The sequence below is a fragment of the Wyeomyia smithii genome, chromosome 3 (genome assembly GCF_029784165.1).
Source record: "Wyeomyia smithii strain HCP4-BCI-WySm-NY-G18 chromosome 3, ASM2978416v1, whole genome shotgun sequence".
Lineage (NCBI taxonomy): Eukaryota > Metazoa > Arthropoda > Insecta > Diptera > Culicidae > Wyeomyia > Wyeomyia smithii.
In genome coordinates this window covers 21,468,501-21,492,267 of record NC_073696.1, presented here as the reverse complement: position 1 = coordinate 21,492,267, position 23,767 = coordinate 21,468,501, and the positions used below count along the sequence as shown (strand labels likewise).

The window sequence follows — 23,767 nt, the reverse complement described above, 5'->3', positions numbered from 1 at the left end:
TTGCAAAAGTTGTAGGAACAACGAACATTTTATTTAAAAAAAATCACATGATATCGCTTTGAATTCTGACATAAACAAATTTAAAAAATCATGGTTTTCCATTTTTCACGTGATTTTCTCAAATAACTTCCCTAACCTTAACAAACATTTCATTGTGAAAAAATCACAGATCATAGCTTTAAATTTTGATTTAGAGGCAAGTCATGAGTTTGCATGTTTCACGTAGTTTTGTGAATAAAAACTCAAGTTTTAGTAATCAGATACCTATTATTTTTCCTCAAATGTCTTTCCTGAGCATCAACGAAAACTTTGATAATAAAGAATCATATGTCATCGCTTTGAATTTTGATTTAGAGACGATTTGAGTATAAAAAGTCATAATTATGCAGGTTTTACGTAGTTTTGTGAATAATATCTCAAATTGGAGTAATCAGATACCTAATATTTTTTCTGGAATGTCTTCCCTGGACATCAACTAACATTTCAATGAAAAAAGAATCACATATCACCGCGAATTGATTTAGAGACGAATTAAGCATAAAAAGTCATAATTTTGCATATTTTACGTAGTTTTGTGAATAATATCTCAAGTTTTAGTGATCAGATACTAATAATTTTTCTTCGAATGTCTTTTCTGAACATTGACAAACATTTTAACAAAAAAGAATTATATGTCAACGCTTTAAATTTTGATTTAGAGGCAAACTCGGCACAAAAAATCATAATTTTGCATGTTTTACGTAGTTTTGTGAATATCTCAAGTTTTAGTGCTCAGATACTAATAATTTTTCCTTAAATGTCTTTTCTGCACAATGATAAACATTTCAATTAAAAAAAACACATGTCATCGCTTAAAATTTTGATTTAGAGGCAAATTCGGTACAAAAAGTCATAATTTTGCATGTTTTACGTAGTTTTAAGAATAATATCTCAAGTTTTAGTGATCAGATACTAATCATTTTTCTTCAAATGTCTTTTCTGAACAATGACAAACATTTTAATGAAAAAAGAATCATATGTCATCGCTTTAAATTTTGAATTAGAGGCAAATTCGGCACAAAAAGTCATAATTTTGCATGTTTTACGTAGTTTTGTGAATCAAATCTCAAGTTTTAGTGATCAGATACTAATAATTTTTCCTCAAATGTCTTTTCTGCACAATGACAAACATTTCGATAAAAAAAAAAACACATGTCATCGCTTTGAATTTTGATTTAGAGGCAAATTCGGTACAAAAAGTCATAATTTTGCATGTTTTCGTAGTTTTGTAAATGATATCTCAAGTTTTAGTGATCAGATACTAATAATTTTTCTTCAAATGTCTTTTATGAACATTGACAAACATTTTCATAAAAAAATCATATGTCATCGCTTTGAACTTTGATTTAGAGGCAAATTTGGCACAAAAAGTCATAATTTTGCATGTTTTACGTAGTTTTGTGAATAATATCTCTAGCTTTAGTGATGAGATACTGATCATTTTTCTTCAAATGTCTTTTCTGAACAATGACAAACATTTTAATAAAAAATAATCATATGTCATCGCTTTAAATTTTGATTTAGAGGCAAATTTAGCCCAAAAAGTCATAACTTTGCATGTTTCACGTAGTTTTGTGAATAATATCTCAAGTTTTAGTGATCAGATACTAATAATTTTTCCTCAAATGTCTTTTTTGAACATTGACAAACATTTTAATTGAAAAAGAATCATATGTCATCGCTTTAAATTTTGATTTAGAAGCAAATTCAGCACAAAAAGTCATAATTGTGCATGTTTTACGTAGTTACTGTACACCTCAGAGACAAAGGGAATAATATCAATAAGATCAAGCGTTACGGAATTCCATTTTTATATAGTAGATTCAGAAATTCAAAAATTATTTTTGTACGAAATTTCTGCGTAATTGCTCTAAAAGTGATTTACAGGAATTAAAGGCATGGTTAATTTTTCTCTTCTAAGATCTTACATACAAAATTGTCTGCCTCATGAGAGAAAACTGTTGTAGATCTAACAATCAGTGATCCCCGATAAGCTCCATCACAGCAACCAAAGTTTGTAGCACTTCACTTTTTCTCAGCATTCCTAATCAAACCGTCAACTTTACAAGACATAAAATAAATCTCTTCAAGCATTGACCATCAAGCATTATTTACTTTCCCGGCTTTGAAGTATCACACATCAATAGGTTATGGGCGATAAGCAGATTCACGGAATTCCACAGTTTGCCGGAAACGGTTTTGATACTTGGAAGTTCCGCGTGCAGGTGTTTCTCGAAGCCTCGAAAGTTTGGGATGCAGTGGTGAAGGATTGTCCAGTCGTGGAAGCGGAAGCGGCCAAGTTCAAGGACATGGACTGCAAGGCCAAGTCCCTGCTGGTGAGCCTGATTTCGGACGAGTACCTGGGATGTATCCGCGAGAAGTCTACGACTAAAGAGATGTGGAAGGTTCTCGAAGATACGTTCGCTAAAAAGTCGGCCGGGAAGCAAACGATGATTCGGAAGCAGATCGCTCGTCTCCAGTTGAAGGAAGGGGCATCGTTGCGCACCCACCTTTTGAAGTTTGAGGATCTGGTCCGTCAACTCCGGGTGGCCGGCTCGAAGCTTGAAGAAAGCGATGTCTGTGCAGCATTAAGTTTGACTCTACCAGAATCCTACGATCCCCTAATGACGGCCCTTGAAAATCTCCCGGAAAACGAACTAACATACGAGGTGATGAAACCCCGGTTGCTGAGCGACGAGTCGAAGCGTTTGGACAGGATACATACCAACGATGAAAAACCCACGGCATTCGCTGGAGATCAACGTAAAAAGACAACAAGCTCCAAGTTTAACGGGAAGTGCCACGCCTGTGGCAAACGTGGCCATATGATGAAAGATTGCCGAAAAAAGACCAATGCCAACGTTGCCGACGGACGAGTTAACGAGTCAAGATCGGTTGTTTTCATGGCGGATACTGAAGGCAACAGAAAGCATAACAGCGATAAGATAGAGTTCCTTTTGGATTCGGGGGCTAGTGACCATATGGTTAATTCGAAGCAGCATTTCTCATCCGTTGTAACCTTGGATCGACCGGTGTACATTGATGTGGCAAAAAGCGGAGAATCTCTGGTGGCCAAAGAAGCCGGTTCAATCATCGGAAAGAGCAACTATGGTGTTATGATGCATGCAAAGAGTGTCCTGTGCGTCCCGGCTCTCAGGGAAAATCTTATGTCTGTTGAGAAGCTAACGAAGGAAGGTGTAGATGTTGTGTTCAACGAAAAGTTTGTAACGATGAAGAAGGGCGGTGAAACGGTTGCAACGGCCCATTCAAGAGGAAATCTTTACGTTGTGGAAATTGCAGTACAACGTGCCAATGCGAGTTTGGCTGAATCGGAGTTTGCAAATCTTTGGCATCGTCGTCTTGGTCACATCAGCAAAGGTGGAATGACCACTCTGGTCCGTGAAAATGTTGCTCTTGGTGTAAGATTCAAGCCGGAGAAAATCAAGTTTTGTGATGCGTGTGTCCTGGGAAAACAAAGTCGGGATCCGTTCAATGGCACAAGGGATAGAGCTAATCGACTGTTGAAGCGAGTACATTCCGATGTGTGTGGACCGATCGAACCAGCGTCATGGGACGGGCACCGTTATTTTGTTACGTTCATCGATGATCAGTCACATTTTGCTATGGTATACCTGCTGCGGAAAAAGTCAGGTATTTGAAAAATTTCAAGAATTTGAGGCGATGGCAACGGCAGCGTGTGGAACAAAACTTTCAAAACTCACTGTGGACCAAGGACGTGAATACTGCTCAAATATCCAGAAGGAGTATTACCGAGCAAAGGGAATTCAAGTCGAGCCAACAGTAGCCTACTCATCCCAGCAAAACAGAGTTGCGGAAAGATTCAATAGAACTCTGATTGAAAAGGTACGTGCGATGTTGATTGGAGCCAATGCACCGAAGTCGCTATGGTGTGAAGCTGTGCTGTCTGCCGTGTTTATAATCAACCGAAGTCCGACATCAGCGTTGCCAAAGAACGTCACTCCCGCTGAGTTATGGTACAGGAGAAAGCCAAGCTTAGAGAAGGTGCGTGTCTTTGGATGCCAAGCCTTTGCGTGGATACCGAATCAACATAGGAAGAAGTTGGATGCCAAAAGTCGTCAACTGTTCATGGTCGGATATGCACCCAATGGCTACCGACTATGGGACAAGAATGCTCGACATATCGTGATTGCTCGTGATGTCAAGTTTAACGAGAGCTGCTTCCCGTGGGCAATCAAAGCTGCAGATCATACCGAAGAAAGACTGGTGGTACCCTTGATTTACGAGCAAGAGAGGGAAGATGAAGTCGAGCAATCTGCGGAGATTGTCCAGAAGGATCTGAACTACAGTGATGATGAAGCCCTGACCAATGACAAAAATGAGTATGAAGATGCAGCGGAACCAGATACCTTCGTGGTGCAACCAGGTGACTCCGCGCTCCCTTCGTACTTAGATCTGGACATGTCTTCCGGCCAAAGCGGCGAGCAGTCCACGAGGCGCAGCGAACGGGAGCGCAAATTTCCCGGTAAGTTTCTCAACTACCTTACTGGCTTTAGAGCAAATGCTGTTGGTTCTCCCTCCTCATCAGATGTCCCTGAAACATACAACGAGATTGATGCCCGAGAGGATCGTGATCACTGGTATCAAGCAGTTCAGGAAGAGCTCGAATCTATGGTGACCAACCATGTATGGAAGCTGATGGAGTGTCCAGTCGGAGTGAAACTGCTAAAAACGAGGTGGGTGTTTCGACTCAAAGAGGACGAGACCGGACGACAGGTTCGTTATAAGGCACGATTAGTGGTTAAGGGGTTTCTACAACGCCCTGGCATCGACTTCGACGATACGTTCGCCTCAGTAGCCAAGCTGTCCACAGTTCGGGTGGTGTTAGCCATTGCTGCTCATCACAGATTCCATATACATCAAATGGACGTCAAGACGGCTTTTCTCCATGGAGTACTGAAGGAGAATCTGTACATGAAAGTTCCTCAAGGCGTTAAAGCAAAAGAAGGCAGTGTGTGCAAGCTGCAAAGATCGTTATCTGGGTTAAAGCAAGCACCTAGATGTTAGAATGACAAGTTTAATTCGACGCTACTGAAACTTGGATTTCGCCGATCCAATCATGATTACTGTCTCTACGTGTCTACCATTGAAGGCGATGAAATTTATCTGGTACTTTACGTCGATGACCTTTTGATAGTTGGCCGGAGCATTCGAACAATTGAAAAGTTGAAACGTCGTCTTTCCGATGAGTTTAAGATGACTGATTGCGGAGAAGCAAGATTCTTTCTGGGCATACGACTCGATTACAACCGTGACAGTGGTGACCTGAAGCTGTCCCAAGATTCTGCCATTACCAAAATTCTGGATAAATTTGGTATGTCTGATTGCAACTCTGCCAAGAGTCCAATGGAGAAAGGACTTCAGCTGAGCCGCGAAGGAAGTGGTACTGTCCAACCATATCGAGAGCTGCTGGGCAGCATTATGTATTTAATGTTGTGCGTTCGTCCTGATCTGTGTTATCCAATGAGTTACATGAGAAGGTTCCAGCAAACACCAACGGAAGATCACTGGCAGTCATTGAAGCGGATCATCAGGTACCTAAAAGGAACGACCACCATGGGTCTACGTTACAAGCGAGAGGAAAGCAGCAAGCCACTTGTCGGTGACCGGTTTCCTGTTTAAAGTCCAAGGTTCAACGGTTTCCTGGGCAAGTCTGAAACAACCAACGGTGTCAATGTCCTCGAGCGAAGCGGAATATATTGCACTAAGCGCAGCTGTATCTGAAGCAGTGTGGTTGGCTGGAGTTTTGGAGGATTTGAATTGCAAATCACCAGCGGATCCCGTACAGATATATGAAGACAACCAAGGCTGCATTGGACTAGCTAAAAATGCAGAGTCGAAGCGGGTGAAACACATCGACATCAAGCATCATTTTATCAGAACCATGTTGCTGCCGGGACCATCAAGTTGAAACCAATCTCTACTACCGAGCAGCAAGCAGATCTGTTCACAAAGGCTGTGGACGTTACACGATTCCAGTTCCTGAGGAGCAAGATCGGAGTCAGCAACAATCAGTGATCCCCGACAAGCTCCATCACAGCAACCAAAGTTTGTAGCACTTCACTTTTTCTCAGCATTCCTAATCAAACCGTCAACTTTACGAGACATAAAATAAATCTCTTCAAGCATTAACCATCAAGCATTATTTCACTTTCCCGGCTTTGAAGTATCACACATCAATAAAAACATATGAACGAAGGTCGATTCTCTTGGGTATGTTGTAATGTTATATGCTCATCTTAAAATCTATACCAAAAATCGAAATGAAAAATGACATTTAATACCAGATATTCTAAAGGCAAGGAAAATGTGATTAAAATCATCTAGATTTATTTAATTTATTCACGAGAAAATTTTTCGTTATCACAAGGAATCGCATTTTTTTTAAAATCGTGATATGGCCTTCTAGTTAATCTCGATGTACGAAGTTGATACCCCAAAAAGCCTTGGGTGCTACCATTCCGATTCGGAGCTTGTCCTTCTGTTTATTTCTACACAGACTTCGCAGCCGACTGTTGAGTGTACAGGACAATTGCGGGGCTAGCGCTACGATCCTACTGACACTAACAGTCTCTCCCGAGCCGAGACTCGAATCTACGACGACTGGCTTGTTAGGCCAGTATCGTACCTCGAGACCATCTGGGAGATTTTTAAGTTGATACCCGAAGAATCATTATTTGGCTAGGTAAGCGCCTGAATAACTATTCTTATTCAGCCGACAGTTGAAAATAGGTCTAATAATAAATATTTAAGTGTTTAAGCAGCTTTTAATTAGTCGATTTTGACGAGCCAAATCAGCCACTTATTTCAATCGGTTTACTAAATAGCTGAACAATGGCAATATAATATGTTTTTAATAATAACCTTTCTACTATCCAATTACGCTTTGCCAATTCGTTGATCCTGTGTTATCGTTACGCAACTCTTACCCTAAAATACAAGAAAGTGCAAGCAAAGGAATAAGCAGTGTAGTGATCGTCATTGTTATACACAAGTATCGAATTTCGATACTTAAAATTACCAAAAATGAATGGGTACAAAATTAGCGTGCTGTTCGTGTTCGGGTAGCTCTGTCTAGAAAACGTGAATAAATGCGAATTATTTTCCAAACGATCAGTCTAATTCATGGAATAAAGAAAAAAGCCAATACAGCGAAGTTATCAAAATAACAAAACCAGAGTTTCTTGAAAATTCGGTAGTTCCTGTCATCTCGAATCCGACATAGGTGAAAAAAACGTTTGATTTTGCTGAAATTCGTAAAACATTTTACAACATTATATTAGTTGCGTGGTTTTGTTTCACAACAATATAAATGCACAATAGACATCTCTTCTTTTGGTTTCTTTGCTGGACGATAAAGAACTGGTGTTTTCATGACCTATGAAAATTATTCGGAACCGAATCTATTTGCCCCGAGAAGTTACTAGTTGGTATAAACCGGTATTTACGGACTCAAAAAATTTTGATTTCGGTGAAAAATGAAGAATCAGACGAACATGCGTTTATTATTCGAGATGGCAGAGTCGGCTGAGGAGGAAAAGAGAGAATGATTTTGTATACAGTTAAGATATTTATTTAGAAAAGCAACTTCACCGGTCATCTTTGTAAATAAAAGGACTAGAATAATGAATCAAACTGCAGTAAACGATGATGAAATAAATATTTGAAAAATTAATTGTACTAAAATTTAAAAACAAAACCCTGACGATGCATGGCACGAAATCTGCTGCACTATGTAGAGGAAGATATAGGTTGATGGTAAAGAAGCTTGAAAGCCGGATACAATCGTCTTCATCTGACCGATGACGAGTTAAGACGTATTAATTCATTGAAGACGAAAAACAAATCGATTTCAAGTGGATACCAATCCATGCTATAAGTCAGGTATGACAATCTCCACAAAATCCAACCAGGCCCCGTTAGTGTTATTCTTGCTAAATTTGCGCTGAACAAGTACTGACTGTATCCCTAATTTCGACACAGCTTTTGAGGTCGTAATCATCCTGGCAAAAATGAGTGGTTATCTAAAATAATACAGACCTCCAGACAGACCAGGGAACCCAACCCCAAACAGATCCCAGAGGAAAGACCAGGGACTAGAAGCTTTGGTACAAGCCCTTCAGGCTGAGCAGCAACACCTGGCATGCATGCATACATATCAATTAAGAGCCAGTTCGCGAGAACCGCAACCATCTTTACAAGAGAGGTTGTATCGAGGTTCCCCGATCGGACTGAAACTTTAAGGGTTTCTTTATCTATGTAATAGAACAATGTTTTGCGTAATGTCAGATTTTTTGAAAAGGGGTAAGTGGGGCAAAACAGCATGTCAAAAATTGATGTCAAAAAACGCGAATATCTCATCATGTATTCTCGATAGAAACTTTCAATAACCTTAATTTTGTTTCCTTTATAGAGTAGAATAAACGTATGATATTTCATGAAAATCGATTAAGTTTACACAAAGTTATAACAATTTTAAGTTTTTAGTAGTTTTTGGACATCAATTTTGCCGTGCTATTTTACCTCACCTCCCTTTTTTTCAAATAATCTAAGATTATATAATATATTGTTTTATTATATAGATAAACAAACCTTGAAAGTTTCGGTTCGAACGGAGAACCTTGAAACAAGACTTAGTTGCGGTCTTCGCGAACTGGCTCTTAAACTCGTATATCTATTGCCAGCTGTTTTCATTACAAGGCTTTACATTAGTTGTATGCAAAGCCGGATTTAAAAGGGGTTCCGGGGGCCATGGCATCCTGGCCTTCATTTTTTTGACTCATGACTTAATACATAAAATTACAAATCTAAAAAATTAGTGACACTTCAAAATGACAGAAATTTTATCAAAACTAGCACAATCCCTCTATAACCTTTCTGCTTAGCCCCTGGGTCCCCACAATCCTAAATCCGGCAGAATTGTAGCTGAGCAAGAGCTTCCGAGCTTGCACTTGGAAAAAATGCACCATTTTTTCCGTGTGTAACTTTTTGTCCGTGGGTAAAACTTAATGAAGAGCTGGGTATAACTAGTTCGGAGTGTATCATTTACATGTGTAAAATTTCAAAACGATCGGTTATTGAGATGTCATCGTAGCAAGAAGAAAATCGTCAGAGAACTTTGCGCGCCGTCATGGAAAACTCGACTGTGACCATGAGATGGATCGGAAGACAGCTGGGAATCACCCATACAACTGTGTCTTGGGTGGGAAAATCGCTTAATGAGTCTCAAACAACCGAGCGGCAGGCTAGAAGTGGCAGAAAATCGAAGACAGCTGACCCTGTGTAGGCCCGAAAAGTCTTGGATTATTTCAAGCGTAATCCGAACCTTTCAATTCGCGACGCGGCTCCATGAAACGAGCTAGGCTTCATGTATTTAAGGTCCGGAAGGCACCGAACGACCGAACCGGCGTGATAAACAAAACACGGCGGCCGAATTTGGCGCAACGAAGCTGTATCAAGAGTGGTTAACGAAAAATAATACTTCACAATAAAAAAAACATCTAAATATTATACGTTACGTAAAATATCTGACTTAAACCATGATTTTGTTTGAAAATTATGTGCAATATCATTTAAAGTTGCGTGAAATATTATGGAATTCTCTATTATAAGCGATGGAGGCATTTCTTTATATGCGATTTGACATAAAGTTTTGAAGTAGAATACTTCTCTCAGGAAGTTCGGCTACATAGGGATGTGAAATGAAAATCTAAAACCGAAAAAAGTGAAAAATATGTCCAATTTCAAATGCTAATAAATCGGTTAGTATTCGATGGATTTCCTTCGTTCTTGCAGCAAAAGTTTGGAAAATCTTCTAAGATTCTTCCCAAAATAAGATAATTGTAATTTTATTATTCACACTATTGTACTATTGAAAATAGTCAAGTCTTGTCAAAACGAAAAATTCGACCTCTGATTGGTCGTTATATGCTTGCTTCCCAAGCACGGTCGACAGGATCGTATACCTTGCAATTGAATATATATAAGAGCCTGTTTCAGCCGGAGCCGCTCATAATAGTTCTAGACAGCGTCAACAGCAGTCGTCCTTCCTTAGCAGCAGCACTAGCCCTGTGGTTAGTCACCACGTCTCAGGAGCAGCGCGGTTTTTCTCAGCGCGTGTCGCCAGACAGCCATTATTCCCCCCGTGTTGGGGCAGCATGAAGATTGCCATCAGGAAATCCAATTTTGAAAATCAAAATGCCTTTTTCAAGGCAAATAAACAAGAAAGTTAATAATTTTTGTCAACGCAAGCAAGCATTCTGTGTTGCATCCTAGCAATTTAAATCTGTCGCACCCGTCGAATTTACTGAATGTAAAATAGCTTCCACAGTGCATGTTGTCCGTGTATCTTAATTCCCCCAATGTTAGGGCAGCTCAAAAGTTGTAATCAGTAACCGATTTTGTACCGCAAAATGCTTTTTTCAAGGCTAATAAACAAATAATTGAAGGTTAATAATTTTCTGGCATCAACACAAGCAGACATTCTGTGCGGGATGCCATCAAATTCTGTTGTAGTTGTCTAATTTTCACTTTATTTAGTAAACCCCCCACTGTAGGGGCAGCGCAAAGGCTGCGATCAGCATAACCGACTTTGAATAACAAACTGCCCTGTTAGAACGCGTGTGAAAACAGCCTTCAACTTTGTTGTCAGAGGGCCTGACTACGATTTGGTAATATTGTTTGAGTTAAATGTTTACAAAATTTTACAAGATTCCTCTTTCTCCCATTCAATAAAACAGATAATACGATGCCTTCATCATACGCAAGTTCACAATAACTCCCGCTAACGGCGTAACACAGAGATGCAATCAGCGTCATATCCGATTTTAAAATCAACAAAACTGTCATTTTCAGGACAACCAAACAAATGAATTGAAGATTTAATATTTTCTCGTTCTGAGCTTTAACCAAAAGTTAACCCAAGTAACAAAACTGGTTTTATCAAAGTTTTATAGCGCTATTTTGGCTGTATTATGCGCTATAGAACTTTGATAAAACTACAATTGTTACTAGGGAAGTATCTTAATTTGAATTTACATCTACATATACTCTGACTGTTGAAACTTGTTTGCGCCGCAAAGAGTTCGTTCTTTTTCTGTTCATTGAGGTCGTATTTATATGTGCAAACTGAAATTGAGTAATACTTCAACTTCATTTGCACAGAATTTTCAATACTGCCAATGAGCGGTCAACATTTATTTGCTAGGAAAAATGACTGACACGCAAGCAGCCGGGTTATCTTTCTTGTAAAAGTATTCTACTTCAACTTGCGGTCGTGGCTTTGTATACAACCTTCCTGTGATTTTTTACTGGGTAGATTTGATTCCTCAAGTGTTTTTGTTTGGGTTGCAGTAGATAAATTGTATTTAGATATGCGAAGAAAAGAACAACTAATTCTATTATTTTTATTTTTTTTTTTAATTTGTGAGGCTTTGAAATAACGTGGGATATTGACATTCAACCTTCGTTATGAATTATTTATCGGCGACTTTGGATATTAATTGTATATCCTTATGTGCAAAACCTTCTGATGTCGAAGTCAATTGCAATAAGTTTTCGCTGTAATGTTACAGAGTTTCTTCTAACATCACTAAGAATTAAATCATCATATTCCATTCTGGATATTGTCGGCTGGCTGGGCTGAATGTTACACTCGTATTAGCTTGGCTGAGTAAATTTATAGAATCTAATAAATACTGAGCTCTACTTTTAACGTGCACCATTTTCATTTCATCAAAATTTCGACATTTTTTTGATCGTCTGCAGTAGACGAATGAACATCGTTGTTAACAATCAAACTGCCTTGAACTGTTGAGCAATGGGATTGGTATTGTTACCACCACGTGGTCTCACCGCAGAAAAAAAAAACATTTCCTAGTGATTTTGACCAAACCGATAACCGCTTATGTTGTCTAATTCGCCGGTCCCTTAAACATATTTATCATGTCATGCTCTAAAGCTCTGGATTGCAACTATGATGCCCAGAAATTTCGTCTTATTAACAGTGTTTAACACTGGACACCAAATTTTTTTAACTTTCCAAATACTTGGTTGTATTCAATAAAGTTTTCTTTGCTCCTGCACTGTGAAGACATCATTCATTATCGTTTTGAAACAATACAGAATTTACAAAAGTAACGTTATTGCGCCGCAATTCATCCAAAGCATTTGTAGTCCTGTTGTTGAACAGCTCTGTTGCTAAATCAACTCTCATTTTTGCGTTGGTAAAAATGACAAGACAATGTACAGGCCTTGGAGGTTCTGGATGTTATTTAACTTCTCGAAGAACTTCCAATCAACAGGGCCCTGCTCTAATTTTAATACACCTTTCGCATCAAGTGTTATAGGTTTGATCTTGTGACAAACATCCTTGATTCTAAATATGGGTTCCTTTGTCGTTGGATGAGGGAAAACACTTCTAAGATTATCTCCACTCTTCAGATTAGCTATCAATTTGTTTGCACATACAATGTTGGTCCCTGTCCCATCCAAGGTAAGGGTAATTACAGTGACAATAATATTATTTTCGACACAAGTGAAGCTTTCTGATCCAAATCAAGGGAATCAATCAAAGATTATCTAACTGCTATTTTCATTGATTTATCAACTCCAGTTACCATAAACACCAATGCTTTTCTAGCTATTGAAAGCTCATCAGATTTTTCTAAAAGATACCCAGCAAACTCGGCTGTTCCACTAAATCTTCTCTTGATGTCGTCCTATTCAACGTGACCTATAATAGCATTTTAATCCATTATCAAACTAACAGAAAACGTTTTTCACCGATACAAGTTTTTTCAGCTATTGATTGAAGCACGGCCATGGGCAACACTAAGTATTTTCTGATTAAAAAAAACTTGTGCAATTAGAAATGAGAGGAATATTTACAAGATTGTTGGAAACATGAACTATGTGACACACCATGTTTAAATTTAGTATTGGTATATTCTTACTGACTCATTAACTTTATCACTTGTTATGTTTAACATTACTTACTCCCAACAACATACAAAATCTCTGGTCGGAAATATTTACTGCAAATCCGTGCTCTCGATGCTTCTTTTTCTACCCAGTGAATATTTGTATTGTATTGATCCAAAGATGCAGTTGCAACCGATCTTTCGGGGATATAAATGAAATCCAATTAATGAGACGACAATCCTGTCTTAACTTGTTTTGAACGTAAACGTTAGTGATGCTACCAGGCAAGAACAGTATTTGCATTGGCCAAAGCATTATCAAATCTTTGTCATTCTGTTTAACTTCCAGCTGGAACAAGATACTATGAAGTTATAGAATTTATAAATCGGACCACTAAAAAAACCATCCTTAGGCCGTAATTTTTAGTTTCAAATTTCTATTTTGGCACAGATACGCTTCAAAGTAACATCCAGGAACGGTTCACTGACTAAGCTTTTAGGTGCAGTGCAGCAACTACAGCAGCGCCATCAAAGCACAAAATCGCGGCAAACGCAAGAACTATCGAAAGCTACTTTGAGCAGCTTTTCGATGCGAAGCTTTTGAAAGCGCTCAATCGTTCTAAATACGCTGAATCCAAAAAGAGTCGTACGCATTACTGCTATAATTTGAGAGCTAGAGATGCGCATTTTTGCATGTTTTCAATTCTAAATTTATGCAGTTTCGAGTTTGAACTTTATAGTAGATCCAAGGAAAAGACTAAATTTGGGACGTGAAAAATAGATTGAAAGTAATCAAATAATTCAATGTAAGCAAATAATTTTGAATATTTGTTTTATTTTATTGCTAATCTCATTCGTATAATTTATTCTCCTTTTATCTACTTAGGTACAATTTTGATTGCTTCACGTGTAAGTATTTTTGGCTTGCACTCTCCCTAAAAAACTAGCTAATAAATAGTTTAGTACGTAATGCGGGTTTATTTTCACAAAACACTAGAATCTCCGCTGGAGATTATACATAACCGTTGCCACAATCCAGCCGCAGTAAAGCAGCAGGGCCAGGTATCGTGCAATCCGAAAGCCTACAACCTTTCCACCCTGATAGGCAATAAAACCGAACAGCAACCCACAGAGAGCACCACTGACATGAGCGGCAACGCCAATCCTCGGCGCCAGGTTACCCCTAGTCAAGCAGTGCCGGATAGAGTAGATGACATCACTGATGCACAGCACTAGCACAGCCACCAGGCGGAAGTAACGGTGGGACAGGGATTGAAAGTTCTAAAAAAATTAATGTTAGGAGGGTATAATAATTTATAAGAAAAGGTCGAAAAACCATTAGAATGTGCGGAATATGGCTCATCAGTAGGCAGTAGACTCCAGCCGAGGCACCCACCATCTGCGTTGGTTCAAAAATCGACGCCCCAAGACCACCGGCCAGCACTCCGCCGAAGTAAACGGCCAACACGTTCGCATGGCCCTGTTCCGTCTCCAGGGGAAAGGCCACCATTATCTAGCGGAAAAGGGGATAAACAATAATCATAATCAAGCGAGCGTGATTGAAATCGATAAATTTGAGCCGAAACTCACTTGAATGATGACGTTCAGCATGAGGTGCACCGCACCGGCATGCAGGAAGGTGTACGTAACGAAGCGCCATATCTGAATTGAGGAATTCTTGTAAGTAAATTTAGAAAACTACTTGAGCTAACTTACCTCATATTGTCGTACCGGAGAAAATATTAGCAGTTGGTATAAGCTATCGTTATTAAAACTATATGTACAAATCTGAAACGAAAGAGAAAAGGAAAAAGTTAGGTTATGATGACATAATAAACACCACATTTCTGGCTTAGATTTTAGCGAAGAATTTCCCGAAATCAATCATAGCCAAATAAACAAACGGCTGCCAGGGAACCATATGGACTGGTAGAAAATTTATTACTCCACAACTATCTAGCAGCTCGGGCCAACACGGCCACAATAAGCCGCAACCCTTGAGTCAACAACATTCTGCATCGTAAACCTAATTTAACAATTTTAACGCCCTTCGAGCAACGCGGATAGGATAGAATCGAGGGATTTCACGCAAACGCTAAAAGGAAAGTTTTCTGCTGCAAGTTTCAATGAAATCTGAAACGGTGCTGGCAACGGCTGTTGAACCGGCGTGAAATCCCTCCACATCCAAAACTAAGATTGAACACCGATTGACGCACGGGTTCGTCAGAAGGGTTGTAAATTTTCATGCGTGCCTATCGTAAATCATCGTTTGCGGAAAGCAGCAGGAAATTAGACTGTAACCTAAAGGCAGTTTACCCTTTCAAATTTAGAATTATGGTTTCCTTGCTAATGGAAAATATTCGAATGTGTTTTTTTAAGGTTGTTTTTTTTTCTGGAAATTGCGCTGCTCGCTCAAGCCAAACTAGCTTTACGTAAACGTGATCTGCTATAATGGTGTCTATTCATTTGTGAAAATGTGATCAATGAGTGGCATTCAGCAGCAAACGCCATTGACAAACTGGAACGAAGTGACGATGACAACGGTTGGAATGGAGAACCGCATTCGACCGTGCTTGGAGTATCGTATTTACTAACCGCACCTATTTGAAATACACCTAGGTTTCAAGTATTTTCTGGTAACGCATAGTTTCCAAACAAACATTTGCAAATCACCTGTCAAGCTGCGACTGTCAACAGTGAAGTTAAATCCCAATCCAACACGTGCCTACTGGGAATGCCAGCTGACCGAAACTCGATTTTCTCCGACGGACGCATTCCAAGGCGCATTCAGTGGAAATTTAATACAACCTGTAGTCACTCCAAGTCCCATTCTAGTTGGTGTGTCGCAGGGGAATTGGAAATGTCAGGAGACAAACATGTGGAAATCTAAACTGTGTCAATTATGTTCTGACAGGGGAGAAGCAAAACCGGTGATAAATGGGTTTCTGGTGTGTTACTACTACGACTACTTCTAGTGGCATTGCCGGTGGGACGGCAGTGTGCAGGTGACCGAGATTTCTATGGTTTAGGTAGACGTTGGAGGACGCAGCTCTATTCTAACAGGAGCTATGCAATCCGTCTAGTTTATAAAAAGGAATCCTAAAAACCGGGTGCAACACAGCTGCGATTTCAATTGTGGGGCTTCCCGTTTGTGGATGCATGACTTTTCACTTGATGGACGATTCCATACGGATTACGGTATAAGACGCTTGGAAATCCGGACAGTGAGGATTACCCGGATTAGTGCTTCCACCTGCTTGACTTTGCTAGGACCTACACTGTGATTCAAAGTCACTGGTGCTTTATAACAAAAATAGAACTTCCATTACGAAATCAATCCAGAATTGCTTGAACATTTATTATATTTTAGTTAAACAAACTCGGAGTTAATTTTTTTTTCTCTTACAGAAATATGAATTCACAAAAAAGATATATTTTTTTCTTCCAAAAATCAATAAAACTTCTCAAAAATTTCAAGTTCCCTTCATGACAATCAATGTCTTGTATTTAGCATATGATAACGTTTATTTTTTCCCAGCTATCGAAGTCCGAAGTCCCACTGGTGGTAAAAAAAACAAAATATCATCGCATTCGATTTTTTTCCTATTAACAGCAAGTAAGTCCTGTTAACGCAGTAAGCATGGAGATCTGACTCGTGATGCAATGTCTTGTTTATGTATCTTGTTTTGGTTAACGAAACGGTGCAAAGGCTGAGTAGTAACAGCGTTTACACACGAACAAAATACGATGGTTGGAAAATTTATTTTGTCATTTGAAAAATCTGCCCCACTGATCAAAAAGTAATTGCGAAACGTTCTATAGTAATCGATTCACAGCTAAATGAAGGCGAAACTCATCACAACAGTGGGATGGATTTGTTGTGCTCTCGACTTGATTTAAGGAATTTTCAAATTTAGCTGGACACTTCTCACTAACATTTGATTTTGTTCTGTGCTAACCATCTTACACTAAATCAATCAATACTGTCACGTTACTTTGTTTTTCTGTTTGTTTAATAATACAACCATACGCGTAATTTCTTGTTATCCAAAGAGTAACGGGTGACTAATAAAATTTTGGATTTTTGACGTTGACTAACGTCTATATCGAAGTTAGGCACCTGAATTTGAAAATCTAGTAATTCAACCAGGGAAAACCGGGGAAAAGTGATCAGGTTTTGAGCTCTTATTTTTAGTCATTTATAATCAGGTTTTCAAGGTTTAGGCATCAATCGATCAGAAATTCTTTTACGGTTTAATTTATGTAACAAAAACAAACTATTGTTTGAGATACACTATTCAAAAATTGGTAATTAATATCGATTGTCTAAATCATACCGCGCAGCCAATCACTAGGGACGTTGCGATACCATTAAACATCGATACTTAGGATCGATACCTGTATCGAGAGCAAGTACTGATATTCCGATAGTATTGAGGCTATCGTTGTGCGATACCAGTTATTCAAAATATAAGTCATAATTCTTTTTATTATTTATTCCTCAAGATAAAACCGTTTAATTCAATTAAACCATTTATATAGACCATTTTACGAGACGTTTCTGAACTCAATCTATGAATGAATTTTGACAGAAAGCTCGGAACCGCTGACATAACGCACGTAAAAGCAACATCATCAACAGCAGAATACGTGACACCTGTCAGTTCGTAAAATGGTCTATAAATTTACTGAATCTAGAAACATTAGCTTCTCCAGAAACTTAGTCGAAAGTCGATTACGCTTTTCCTTAATAATTGATCCTGTTTTCGAAAAGAGCCGCTTGCATGGCTCTGTAGATTTTACCTCCGGATCTGCATGACCGTAGAAAAGGATCGTTCCCGTAGGTTAATCTATACAAATTTCTGTTAAATTAGCATTGCCTGGCATGCATGCATACGATGCATCAAAATGGCACAGGAAACAGCAAGTTCTCTGCTTCGCTCGTTCTTCTTTACAGGGTTGTTTCGAGTCTTTTCGATATTGAGAGGTGTGTATCGATATTGATGAAGTATCGCTGGCAAAACATCGATACCAAATATCCGAGTATCGGAAGTAGAAGGATCGATTCTGTATTAGTATCGATGGTATCGCAACGTCCCTACCAATCACTACCTCTCTTCCCAAGCACAGTCGACACTAACGGATACAATCGATCTGACTTTGTTGTTATTGTTGTTGTTACTTTCTGTTTCCGATGCTTATTTACGTTCCATTAGCTACTTAGCCCCTCCTTCTTTCTAACTAACTGACCAAGCCTTAGTATAAAGGTACCGTTCGAACATTTCACCCCATCAGTTCAGTTTACTAGCAGCAGGCAGCAGCAGCGGACATCAACACCGATGGCAGCAGGCGAAGTGGAACAGCAGCGGGCAACAGCGGCGGTGGTTAGCTGCAGTTCTTACCTCTTTCAGTTCGGCTCCCCTTCGATCTGAGTTGGACCCCACCAGCGGTAATTCGATTCAGATATCGTTGGGTGAATACGACCCGAAACTTAAAGAGACTCGCACCGCCAGGTGGTTTGAGATACCACCATCATCCAGCGTATGTATATATAGGGTGTGTGCACATAACATGTGTGAATAGCTGTAGCGTGTGTCCCTAATATATAAGGTGTGTGGCTAGCGTGTGTGGCTTGCTATATAACGTGTGTGTATGTTTATGGCGTGTGTGCATGTTCGTAGCGCGTGTGTGCATGTTTATAGCGCGTGTGGCCAGTGATGCCACATATACAGATTTATCTGCATTTATACAGATTGTTTGCCTATTTTTCATACAGATATCTGCATATACAGATTACAGATTTTCTGGAAATAATACAGATTTATACAGATTTTTTGGTTTTCATGGGGTCGTAAATTAAACTTCTTTATATAGTTGAAAAACATAAATTAACTCAAATGCGGTGGAGCGTGTCGGAGGTTTTATTATATTAATATGCTACGCATAAACGTGTGCATGAATGAATCACGGAAAAAATGTTAAACAAGCTATATTGCTTTTTTTTTGAGAAGAATATGTCCAGTAGGGCGCCAATCATCGTATGGAAAAAAAGTGACCAGAAAATTTCAAAGAAAACCCCTATACAAAATGTTCACCTGCTCGAAAAAACACCCTGTGCTAAGTTTCAGCTCAATCGGATTTAAAATGGGGTGGCGCAAAGCGATTGAAGTTTGGCTTCTTTGAAAACCGAAAAATCACCCAAGGGGGGGGGGGGGTACGTGAAATTTCGGTTTTCGAATTTTTTTTTTTGATGCCAAATGACTTAAAACCGCATGAAACGTCGAGAATTGGTGTCATCTGAAAAATTTTTTTTTTTGCAAAAATTTACCCTCTGGGACTTAGTCGTCGTTCAAAATGTTTAGAATTTATCTTTTGAAATTGATCACTAGTCCCTCGAAATAGCTTGTAAAATGATTTACACTATAACTAGCATCGAATACATTATGTTTCATTAGGGTGGATCATTTATTCGACATAAGGTGGTTCATAATATTGTGAAAAATCAGTATAAAATTAAAAAAAGCACTTCGGTTAGTTTGATTGGTGTGACGTCTTCGACAAATTGTAGATAATAATTCTGTCTTTCCAAAAATATTACACTCAAAAAATTATTCATTCAAAAGTTAGAGTTTTAATGGAATATAAGAATACTATTTTGAGGCTCTCTTGCTCGTTTACACTCCAGGTTTTGAACCATTTTTTACCGATGACACTCCGTTAAGCATACAGACGCGAGGCATACGGACGCAATGCATAGTACGCTAGGCATAATGGATGGCAGGCATACGGACACGAGGCATATGGACGCGAGGTCGAATGGACGCGAGGCCGAATGGACGCAAGACCGAAAAGACACAAGGCCGAGGGGAAGTGAGGCGGAATATGATATGATCATCATCATCACACCTCTCTTTCAATAACATGTAACGCTTCAGTGTGTCATTTGAAAAGCAATAGCAATCCATAGAAACACTGCTGATTGTTATCGACTTCTGATTGTTCCGAAAACCATAAAGGAGACAAAATGGTTCAAGGACGATAAAATCTATTGTATCCACGTTCACTTGCATTCAATAGTATCGCGAGAATCTTTGAAAAATTATCGCCAGGGATACAAAATATTGAATTCAAACGAACGTGGGGTTGCGTTCAGATATTTGCTCACCGAAGTAAATAGTTATCGTTAATGTCTACGGATATTGTAGCATGTTATATTTGAAATCACCTAGAATTGCGTAGGAATGTGTAATTCTCATACAACACAATATCGCACGCTAGCCTGGGGGCTAATGCGGTCTCGATCATCTAGATTAGTTGAGAGAATTCGTTATCGATATTTTTTTCGGCACATTTTGCATGTTGTAGGATAAGTACAACGATACACCGAGCCCCAGTGCTGGGTCGAGAAAATTTCCAGCTCGAAAAGTTCCTCGACCCGATCGTGAATCGAACCCGATATCACAACCGTGTGGGAGAGCTAGCCGACCGACATCGCTAACCACAGAACCACGGGGTAATTCTCATAGTTTGCTTGAATCGACAGCTTAGGAATAGCACTCTCAGGTACGTTTTCCCGAATGATTGTTACGCGATACAACTTCTTCCATCCTTGGCAACAAGTACAAAATTTACATTACATTGAGCTTGTTCAAATAAGTTTACATCGACATACACGAAAATTATGATATTTTGTTCGATCCAAAAGAAAGGAAGATGGTTATCGCTTTGATGTTTTTAATACAGATCTTTCCATTTACGAGTTATTTGCTGAGCACTTCAAAATCGCTTTTTCGTCTGCAATTGCTGTTCTTGATAAGTTCAATGCTGTAATACGCGATACTCCGTAGAACAGCTTCGATTGTAGAATCTTCCGAGTACATGAAGAGTACGGTTTCGAGCGTGATACAAATACTAAAACATTCCACTTGTCAAGAAATCCCACCATCTTTGTGGAAAAAATTGCTGGTGGGTGACGGAAATGGCGTCTCTTGTCAAGCTCCAATCTCTCTCTCGCTCTCTCTGCAACAAGGATTGTTTTCTGCCAGATGGAAAAATTCAATGCTCACGCCGATCCATAGAAGCAAAATACCCAAATAACAAAACTCGTTCTATCAAAGTTTTATAGCGCTATTTTGGCTGTATTGAGCGCTATAAAACTTTGATAAAAACAATATTGTTACTAGGGTAGCCAACTATTGAGGAATCACAACATTATGTGCTTGCTTCAAAACTTTCGAAATAGTCATCAAAACAGTGGTGTGTGCATCATATAAGAATTACATTTCTCGTTATCAACATGAATTTGACAACCAATCTGTGGCAGTTCTTTTCATTATGTACTTGTTAAATGGATGCGGGCTTACAAGTTGATGCTGTGTTCACGGATTTCAAGGCAGCCTTCAATCCGTCTACGAAAACTGGATGAACTGGGACTCTGTGCCGTGCTTGTGAGATGGTTTCGATCATATGTAACTCTGCCAGAGTTGTAAGTGCTAGTTTTGGATTGTCACATTCTGAGCCATTCACAACTTTTTCTGAAGTGCCGCAAAGAAGTAATCTGGGCCCACTTTTATTCTCACTCTTCATTAGAGACGTTGCTGTTATATTTCCGCAACGTACACGGCTCATTATTGGAGACGTAGCGGAGAAAAATGTTACGTCATTAATTTCAACAGAAAGCATCAACCATTCTTTAGCTTTTCATACAGCTCGTTTGGGCCAGCTCTCCAGTGCGTAAGCTGAGTTAGAGATTATGGCGTGATGTTAGATATCCAGCTTACACTCCGGGCTCACTACAAACTATCGAAACGAATCGGTTTTCATCCGGTTTTTGAATTTTTGAAGCAGATGCAATATTTACAAAGTATTATGACCATTCATTTTCACTTGGTGGTACTGTGCCTGTTGTTGTTTTTTAAGTCTGCCGTATTTGTTTGTAACAGAGTTATTTCATTTTTTGCTTGAAAACAAGAGTTTCATCTCTCAAATCCACTCATACATTATCGAGATAAACGTTGTTGTCGTACTCATCAAGTCAAATTTATTAGGGATCGTACGTCTTCGGCATGTTTTCTGCAGCAGTCTTATGCAACGAATTTTGACAAAAATCGTAACAATCATCACTTACAACGATAAACTCATTTTGCAGCAGTACGAAAGCTTTGAAGTCTCAAAACATCTATTTTTGTTTTTTACTTGTTAACCCTTTCTCTACCATGGTTACTCTAGAGCACCACACGTTTGGATGCAAAAAACCTGTCGAAATATTTACCAATCCTACTCGAAATGCATAAATATATTCTTGAACAATCAGTATATTGTTCAAGAATATATTTATGCATTCTGAGTAGCATTGGTAAATATTTCGAAAGGCTTTTCGCTTCCAAACCTGTGGTGCTCTAGAGTAACCATGGTAAAGAGAGGGTTAAATAGATTTTTTTATTTGCCTACAATTCAATTCAATTCTTATAAAGTAGTTTATGAAGTAAATAAATTTTGAAAATTGAGAATTGAATATACTTCCATTTAATTCTTCTTCAAAAGCAGTTAATGGGTTTTATGGTAACCATCTTCACGAGATAAACTATTAATCACCATCAGCGGCAGTATTGTACTTTTTCCTCGATTGCACACGAATAGAAATTCCGGTGAAACGATAGACGACGAGAGACCAGCGACACTCTGTTCCACATGTACTTTACGATACTGTTGCCTTTACCAGCATGTTTTCCTTCAAGACATCAGTCATCAGTTATCATAACGTTCTGATAGCAGGTTAACAAACTGTTCAGGAAAGAGGATTGTTTCAAACTTTTCAAAAATCCTTCATCCTGAAGACACCAAATTAGTTTAAGTTCAAGCATACATATTTTTACTCACTAAAGGGCTATTCCCACTGCTTCCGTACCGGGACCGGGCCGTGTCTGTTCCATGTGTCGTCCGGGCTCGTTTGAGATTGATTGCATGCGTTTTTATGAACGCATTCACACCGACCCCGACCGGGGCAGCGCTGAGTTGCCGTCGTGCTGCCGCCGTGTGAGAGAAAAAATATCGTTGCCGACGATACTTTGTGTTGGCCGGAGAGTGCACGGAAGGCACTCGGGTGGATGCGTGTATGTTGTAGTTACATATTTCGCGTGGAGTGAGCTGCGGTATGAAAAAAAGAGGAAGACGTTCTTTCACATACACGCATCAACATTTCTCAGCCAGAGCGCGGCGCAGGCACGGTTCAAGCACGGCGCAGTGTGAATGCATGAAAAGTCCCGGACACGGCCCGGTCCCGGAACGGAAGCAGTGGGAATAGCCCTTAAATGGTTGGTGTTTGCTAATCTTGTCTATACTAGAAACTTTTAATCGATTTTTACCGCTATGCGATGTTATGATAATGCTATATTTCAAGTTGTCCAACATTTGATTTATCCAATAACATATTGGTTATTGTTGTTCATCATGTGGTCCTTTTTCATTTACAAATAATGTACCCCAGTATAGAAAACCAAGACGTAGTTCAACGAATTATTTGTACAAAATCAAATCTCTACCCCATAGAAACATCTATTGAAATCGTTTCACATGTCGCTTAAAATTGGTCTCACGGCAATTGCATGAAACGCTGTTTCATCTGATACTTCCACGGGATTGCGAACTTTTTCCACTATTTCCGAGTCTTCCAAGAGCACAAATTCAGCATTTCAGTTTAGTGATAGTACTGGAGTGTATGATTTTGTCTGAGATCTCTGCTAGTCGCTTTTTTCTATCTGCCAGTGGTA

The 23,767-nt window shown here is 39.1% G+C and overlaps 1 protein-coding gene across 4 annotated transcripts in view; it reads right to left on the bottom strand.

Annotated features, from left to right (window-relative positions):
* Positions 1 to 13,844: 13,844 nt before the first annotated feature.
* The window catches only part of LOC129731975 (protein rhomboid), a 47,390-nt gene continuing 37,467 nt past the window's right edge, over positions 13,845 to 23,767 (bottom strand). For all 4 annotated transcript variants that reach the window (XM_055692409.1, XM_055692410.1, XM_055692407.1 and 1 more), the window contains exons 3-6: positions 14,715 to 14,786; positions 14,589 to 14,660; positions 14,335 to 14,511; positions 13,845 to 14,279 (exon numbers count right to left, since the gene is read on the bottom strand). In XM_055692409.1, the coding sequence (XP_055548384.1) occupies positions 13,992 to 14,279; positions 14,335 to 14,511; positions 14,589 to 14,660; positions 14,715 to 14,786 (609 nt within the window). In that variant the 3' untranslated portion in view covers positions 13,845 to 13,991. The remainder of the gene's footprint in view (positions 14,280 to 14,334; positions 14,512 to 14,588; positions 14,661 to 14,714; positions 14,787 to 23,767) is intronic.